General features: G+C 39.4%; 1 protein-coding gene across 3 annotated transcripts; it reads left to right on the top strand.

The window, feature by feature from the left end:
* The first annotated feature begins 372 nt into the window (after window positions 1-372).
* NR4A2 (nuclear receptor subfamily 4 group A member 2) lies at window positions 373-8206 on the top strand. Of its 3 annotated transcripts, none has more exons than XM_072122481.1 (8): window positions 373-531; window positions 2139-2263; window positions 2570-3432; window positions 4055-4184; window positions 5271-5359; window positions 6200-6402; window positions 6568-6746; window positions 7080-8206. In XM_072122481.1, exons 3-8 carry the CDS (start codon window positions 2572-2574, stop codon window positions 7334-7336), a joined length of 1719 nt encoding a protein of 572 aa, XP_071978582.1. In that variant the 5' UTR covers window positions 373-531; window positions 2139-2263; window positions 2570-2571; the 3' UTR covers window positions 7337-8206. The 3 variants fall into 3 exon arrangements, with proteins under 3 accessions (XP_071978582.1, XP_071978581.1, XP_071978583.1); XM_072122480.1 differs by having other exon boundaries at window positions 5271-5434; window positions 7080-8205; XM_072122482.1 differs by having other exon boundaries at window positions 2748-3432; window positions 5271-5434; window positions 7080-8205.
* Window positions 8207-8594: the final 388 nt, after the last annotated feature.

Genomic DNA, 8594 nt, shown 5'->3' on the forward strand with positions numbered 1-8594 from the left:
GCATATATACATGTCTTCTGTATATTTCTAGGTATTGTGCGTATATATATATATATATATATATATATATATATATATATATATAAGAGTATATCCATGTGTGTGTGGATATATATCAGTATTGTATGTATAGTATGTGAGGTATATATATGTATGGATGTGTATAGGTAAGTACTTTGCACTAGTACTCACACTCTTTCCAGGGGTTGCCCCCACTATAGTGAGACCTCTTCTCGCTCCCTGCTCGCTGCGTGACGTCACATCGGAAATTTACCAAAAGCCAGAGCCCTGCCCACAGCCCAGGCGGCGCCGCTGATTGGCTGGAGGCCGGCTGACGTCAGCTGACGCCGCTGCTTGTAGAGTGAGCGCTGAGGATACTGAGCCACATAAACAAAGGCACATTGCACCGGCAGCTCAGTGCTCCGACAGCAGCCACAGCACAGCAGCAGTAGCAGCACAGGGACCATGTACAGCAGCAGCAGCAGCACTGCCGCACAGCTGGAGGCATAGAGCAGGAGCAGCACACTGCAAGTAAGTGCAAACATTGTATCATCCCGGGATTGTATCCATTACCAGCAACTCCAGTACTAAAGACTCTGAGATTGTGGGGTCCTGGGACCCCGGGAAGTAGTGGATGGATGATGGTTTACTGGAAGGTAGAGATTCATCTATCTATCTATCTCTGTCTCTCTCGTATCTCTCTCATATCTATCTCTCTTGTATCTATCTATCTATCTATCTATCTATCTATCTATCTATCTCCTATCTATCTATCTCCTATCTATCTATCTCCTATCTATCTATCTCCTATCTATCTATCTATCTATCTATCTATCTATCTCCTATCTATCTATCTATCTCCTATCTATCTATCTATCTCCTATCTATTTCCTATCTATCTATCTCCTATCTATCTATCTCCTATCTATCTATCTATCTATCTATCTATCTATCTATATATCTCACATCTATTCATATATCTATCATATCGATCACACCATGCGCCGTAGAGTAAAAGTGAAGTTGCATTGTAGATATTACCATGTGTTTTATGGAAGTTGTAGAAGTGAAATAGATAAGATGCAAAGTCTTAGATATCTTTCCATCTGCTCTTTAGCTATAAGGATGTGACAATATCTATGTATTTATCAATCAATCATTCTAATGTCTATCTATTATCTCTACTACCCTGTTTATCATTACTATGTGCTCCCTTGTATTAGTACGGCATAGAGTAAAAGACTGGTTCCAATGTGCTCTGTAGCTAAAGGGATGTGACAATATCTATCTATCTATCTATCTATCTATCTATCTATCTATCTATCTATCTATCTATCTATCTATATATCTCCTATCTATCTATCTATCTATCTCCTATCTATCTATCTCCTATCTATCTATCTCCTATCTATCTATCTCCTATCTATTTCCTATCTATCTATCTATTTCCTATCTATCTATCTATCTATCTATCTATCTATCTATCTATCTCCTCTCATCTTATTTCCCCATTTTATCTGGATATCTCCTGACCACATTGCCAGTGTCTGTGATGTTCCTGGAGATGCAGCCTTTGGCTGTGGGGGAGGTGATGTTCTGGTCTCCTAGTTACTGTACACGGGGCCATCAGCTGGAAGAGGTTCTAGAAACCAATTAATATGGACTTGTCTGGGGCGTCCTGATACAATGTAGCGCTATGTTACTCTTGTACACCACTTCCATTCATTTACACTAAGTACCATCTCTGTGAATGTGGTACATGGTGTCTGTAATATATTGACACATATGACAAACCCCTTGTAGCTATGAGTTGTTACAATGTGTTTGCTCTATTTCCATTGTAGAATATTTCAGGTGATATTTTTAATATTACATAGAGCTGATCAGATCTAATGAATCCATGTGACAGATGGGTCTGACTGTAAGATGTTTCAGTAGTTCCATATAGTTTACACCCACTAGGAAGAGTGAAATGACTGCACACAGTCTGGTGAAGGTGCAATGATTGATAGTGAGGGGTCAGAGATTTCACCAGTGACTCAAGTCCCTTCTAGTGATCTGTCCCCACATGTATGTGCCCTGTATGTACATTGTATGTGTATGATACTAACTGCTTATGTTCTATCCTTTTATTGCAGAGACATATGCTGGTAATTGTGGTCCTTCCAAAGTGAACATCTTTACATCTTGGAAATCTTGCCGACAAGAATTACAACACTGTCATCCTTTACCTACATCGAAAACGCCTGCAGCCCGGCTGAAGGTTTGTTCATCTTATAAGGGGTCAGATTTTTAGGGGGTTCATAGAAATACAATTATACATTGGATATCGTATATGGTTAATTTCTAGACTTGTAGTTGTTTATGTAACAGGTGGGATTTTATTTGGTATAATCTTTTATATAACATAGAGGGGATTGTAGTGAAAATGTAACACTTTGCATTGGGTACCCCATTTCTTTTGGGAAGGGTTAAAGGGGGTGGGACTTTCTAGATGTTTTTGGGAAGGGGTGAATGCAAGATTACTCCAGTCTCTATTTGGGTATCTATGTAATTGTCTCGTTTCCAGCCATGCCCTGTGTTCAGGCTCAGTATGGGTCATCGCCACAAGGAGCCAGCCCAGCTTCCCAGAGCTACAGTTACCACTCTTCAGGAGAATACAGCTCCGATTTCTTAACTCCAGAGTTTGTCAAGTTTAGCATGGACCTGACCAACACTGAAATCACTGCCACCACTTCTCTCCCCAGCTTCAGTACCTTTATGGACAACTACAACTCCAGCTACGACGTCAAGCCTCCTTGCTTGTACCAAATGCCAATCTCTGGTCAACAGTCCTCAATAAAAGTAGAAGATATTCAGATGCACAGCTACCAGCAGCACAGCCACCTCCCACCCCAGTCTGAGGAGATGATGCCACATTCAGGCTCAGTCTACTACAAATCCTCTTCATCCCCAGGCTCTAACGCCCCAGGTTTCCCTGTCCAGCATAGTTCAATGTGGGACGACCCTGGCTCCCTTCATAGCTTCCATCAAAACTATGTGGCCACCACCCATATGATTGACCAGAGGAAAGGTCCTGTCTCCAGACTCTCTTTGTTCTCTTTCAAGCAGTCTCCACCTGGGACACCAGTGTCTAGTTGTCAGATGAGGTTTGATGGTCACCATGTCTCTATGAACCCTGAAGCCTCAGGAGCTCACCATGTAGTGGATGGACAGACATTTGCAGTTCCTACCTCCATCAGGAAGCCGTCAGCAATGGGCTTCCCTGGACTTCAGCTTGGTCATGCATCCCAACTAATTGACAGTCAAGTTCCCTCACCTCCGTCCAGGGGGTCTCCCTCCAATGAGGGTCTCTGTGCTGTCTGTGGAGACAATGCTGCCTGCCAACACTATGGAGTTCGTACCTGTGAAGGATGCAAAGGATTTTTCAAGGTTAGTAGCAGTTTTCGACTCGTGTTGCAGAAGAAACAAATCAGTTTCCATCTATCAGTAACTCAATGTTGCAATTATTAAGTGTTGAAATAAGAAGTTACTGTATCAGTAACTCAATATTGCAATGTTTCAAGAAGATCCATATTCATTTTCAATAACTCATTGTTGCAGTATTCTAGAATCAATTGTAACAATGACACTTCTTCAAGAAAAGGCCCAGAATTAGATCGTAGGACACTGCAGTCCTCCCTTTGCTTGTGTTTGGCAGGACATTTCTATTTGTGTTCCTAAGCAGCTTCAGATATAAATTGGTTAGGACAGAGAACCTTGTCTTAACTAACCAAGTGGAACAGAATTCCCTATGGTAAAATTAAGTGATCTCTTTATTTCAGTCTCCTGATTGAATAATCTTATCATGTGAAATAGAGATGTCTCTGAGGGATGTAAATAATATGAATGGCCACGAATCTGTATTTACTCCTTGTCTTCTTGGAATATAAAACACAGCTCTGTGGCTGATTGTTAATGCTCCTTCATGTCCCCTGCTCACACATCACATAGAGAACCCATCAGACCCCCCTGGATTCATCCCTTATGTCTCTTCTTCTTCTCTTTCTTGCAGAGAACTGTGCAGAAAAATGCCAAATATGTTTGTTTAGCAAATAAAAATTGTCCTGTCGACAAACGACGTAGGAATAGGTGTCAGTACTGTCGCTTCCAGAAGTGCCTTGCAGTTGGGATGGTCAAAGAAGGTACAGAGTCTCGTTTATCTATTGATATTGGCCATTAACATAAGTGGATGAGATGGATGGAAGGATTGGAGGCATCAGATGGAGGGATTACAGAGACACAGAGTTAGGGAAATAGATAATTAATCAGGAAAACAAGGTGAAACATAAACGAGGTTTGATGAAATGGGAGAAATAAAGAAGGAAGGAAAGAGTGGACGATAGAAAATAAGAAAAAATATGTAGTATGAAGAGTGTAGACAGTGCGATGGAAAGGATGAGAGAAATAGAAAAGAAAAAAAATAATGAAAGTCTAAATGGGTCGATGGTAAGAAAGATAATAGACGTGTTTTCCAATGCTTGTTTTGAATATATGTTACAATGTATATAATATATGTACATGTGTGTATGCATATAATGTGTGCGCTATATATATATATATATATATATATATATATATATATATAATAGCGCTGCAGACAATAACTTCAAGACATCTATTCAAAACAGATGATATAATTAATAAATATCTGATACATAGCTAGATGATGATATATAAAATTGCTAGAAGATATTTGTGAAGTCACTACTACTGGCGATAGATGTGTCATGATAGATGATAGATATATAGGTAGATAGATAGATGTGCGGTTTTATAAATGTAACATGGGAGAAATTGTTTATTATGATTATATTGTATGATTAGTATTAGAGTATATATATATGTGCGTAAGTAGTCGTGGATGTATATGTTTACTGTATGGGAAACATATGTATGATATGATGTATGATGATTGTATGATTAATAATAGTATGCATAGTATGATTAGTAGTAGTGTATATATACAAGTATTAGTAGCAGTGGATGTATGCATACACTGTATGGGATATATATGTATAATGTCGTGCTGTGTGTTGGGGCACATTTGAAGCGGGTTTTGGAGAGAAGTTGATGCCAGGGAATGTCCTGGGCACCAGAGCTGATGATCACTGCATTGTTCCTATGGTGTGAGCAGTGAAGGGGTCTTTGTCATGAAGCAGAGGTCACTGTGTGCCAGGAATGTGTGTGGGAATCGCTTATTAACCTCCTCATCTTGTATTTACATGCAGTGGTTCGCACAGACAGTCTAAAGGGTCGGAGAGGTCGTTTACCATCTAAACCCAAGAGCCCCCAGGAGCCGTCGCCCCCCAGCCCCCCGGTGAGTCTGATCAGTGCCCTAGTGAGAGCCCACGTCGATTCCAACCCGGCCATGAGCAGCCTGGACTATTCCAGGGTAAGTGGGAGCTGAGGCTGCAGATCTCAGCCTTTCTGGGGTCACCCCGTATTCTGTTATATAAATCAGACTTATTATATTACTTGGATAGAAGCGAATTGTTTGATGATTTTTCTTTGGGAAGTTGAACAGGAGGTCACCTCAGACACCTATGTGCACCCCCATTATCTATATCCGACAATTATAAAGAATGCAAAATGGTCTAATGTTAACCTTCCGAGCCTTCCAGACTTGTACATCATTTATTATTATTTTACTTACTATGTGTAGATAATGGGTCAAAATATTAGGTCTCCAATCTTGAACCCGGCAAATCCTCAATCATTACATACAGCTGTAATGTATAACTATTTATAATGACATTGCACACAGCAGATATTCACATAGCGTCCGCCACAGCTGCAGAAAGCATATGAGCTTCCCGACTGCAGGTGTCGGACAGATGAGGATTGGGGTGTTAAGTTTTAACATTGCACAAAACTTTGTTGTGAGGGTAGAGTTGTATCGCAGCGCCTTCTCTGCCTCCACCTTATGAAGAACACAAGCACACTCGGCGGATCTGAGCGTGCATGTTGTCGGGAGCGGTAGATGTTGTCGGCTGACTGCTATCTAATTATATGACTCGATCTTTACAGGATTACACATTTGATTTGATAGAAATTATTTCATATAAATCCACCATCTCGATTATTTTATTATGGGGTTGGTCATGATTTTTTACACATTTTGCACATTTTTTATATTAATATTTTGCATTTATTATAGTTTCAAGCAAACCCAGAGTTCCAATTGAACGGAGATGACACTCAACACATACAACAATTTTATGACCTTCTTACTGGCTCCATGGAGATCATCAGAGGTTGGGCTGAAAAAATCCCCGGCTTCTCTGAGCTGCACAAACAGGACCAAGATCTCCTCTTCGAATCAGCTTTCCTCGAACTCTTTGTCTTAAGATTAGCATACAGGTAATTATTAACAAATTAAGCTTTAATTGTTATATAAGCGACCCCCTCGTTCAAGGTCAATTGATTTGCATTTTATTGGCTGGCTGGTAATTAGAAGTCTTTTAAAGGGCCATTTATTACATTGATACTAATTAGTTTTTTTTTTGTGGATTTAATTAATTCCAGGTCTAACCCATCTGAGGGCAAACTCATCTTCTGCAATGGGGCAGTTCTTCATAGGTTGCAATGTGTTCGTGGCTTTGGGGAATGGATTGACTCCATCGTTGAATTTTCCTCCAATTTGCAGAGTATGAATATTGATATTTCAGCCTTTTCATGTATTGCTGCACTGGCCATGGTGACAGGTGGGTACCAGTCCTAATACCGTGGGATGACTACCTTTCAAACCTCCGTTAAAAAAATTAAAGAAAAGCAAATCCTAATGACAGAAATGTTATTTTTTTATTTCTTCCGTTATGTTCCGTAAAAGTAGGTATCCGTTATGCATGCGTTTTTTTACGGAAAAAATAATGGTGGCTGCAGAACTTTTTTTTTGTTTGAAAAACAAAACGCATTCATAATGGATGCTTAACTGACCATAACGGATGACGTAATGCGATTTTTAATCGATGCGTTTTTTTACGGAGGTAAGGTCTGAAGTGTGAACCGATCCTTAACAGTGTTGTCTTTTTCTGCAGAGAGACATGGCTTGAAGGAACCAAAAAGAGTAGAAGAACTTCAGAACAAGATTGTAAACTGTTTAAAGGACCATGTAACTTTTAACAATGGGGGTTTAAATCGCCCCAACTACCTGTCCAAACTTTTGGGGAAACTACCAGAACTCAGAACCCTTTGCACACAGGGGCTGCAGCGTATCTTCTACCTAAAATTGGAGGACTTGGTGCCACCACCTGCTATCATTGACAAGCTTTTTTTGGACACATTACCTTTTTAAAAAAAAAAATTAAAAAACCCCAAGACATTTCAATGAACTTTATCGATTTCCAGACCAAGAGGACTCTCTCTCTACCTGTGAACTGAACCATATGCACTTGCTGTGCCAGGGGTGGCATGCCCTGCCAATCACAGAGGAGGATGGGGGGCACCCGGATGGAAGGACAAAGCAATTCAACGATGATGATAAAAAAACATCTCTAGGAATTGATCTCAAGTCAATAGTATTAAGGTGACGAAGAGCCTCCCCCAGACTCTGTTGTATAAGAAAGCTGTAATATATTGTGACATACATGTTCAGTGGATGGCATGAAGGATACAAAGAAAATCATAATAATAATAATAAGGCTTGTACATGTATAAGATACAGTTTAGCTATTTTTAATCATTTTGTGCCTATTTATGACAATTTGTGTTTGCATATAAAAGAAAATCATATGAGAAAATAAAAAAAACTATTGCATACAAAGGTTAAAGCATGTTCATACAGAGCTAAGAGACGCAAGGAGGAACCTATAGGCAAAGGCTCGGCCAGTGATGTCTATGTGATATAAATAGTATTCAGACACTATGTAGTCTGCTAGATTTTATAAAGACTGGTAGCTGTCAGTACATGTATGACCCACCACTCCACCCTGATGATGATGAGGACACATCCCTTGTGTGTACGTGTTGTATGTACTCTTGATGTTAATACACCATTTCTACAGTATCTCACTTGTCTGAGGCTTCTTAACCTCCAACTTGCATGAAGCAGCTTCTTCTTCTCCTTCTTCCAGGGACATCAGTGCAGAGACCCCTTTGGAAATGACTGATGATGAGCACTTTGGATTTTATTTTATTTTTTAAATGATAATTGTCTCCCAAAAAATTGTCAGTTAAATATTATTACAATTATTATTATTTAATTGTTTGGAAAGTAAAATAATTTGTAATACTGATGAGGTCTAGTATCTTCTTATCATGTGGTGTGGCTGATGATGGAGGGACCGACAGAGTCACCTCACATAGATACAAGACACATAGATAGGAGACATATATATATACAGTTATATAGAGTTATATAGAGATATGAGTTATATAGAAAAATATAATAACTATATATGACTGATATAAGAAAGATATCAGGTAGATAATGACATTAATGGGATAGAATAATAAAATATAGATATATGTATATGTGCTGCTGCTATGACAGGTCCGACACCCGGAGGCATGAGGCTGGATTCAGAGCATATTATTATATTTTTCTTCATATT

Source organism: Engystomops pustulosus, chromosome 8 (genome assembly GCF_040894005.1).
Source record: "Engystomops pustulosus chromosome 8, aEngPut4.maternal, whole genome shotgun sequence".
Taxonomy (NCBI): domain Eukaryota; kingdom Metazoa; phylum Chordata; class Amphibia; order Anura; family Leptodactylidae; genus Engystomops; species Engystomops pustulosus.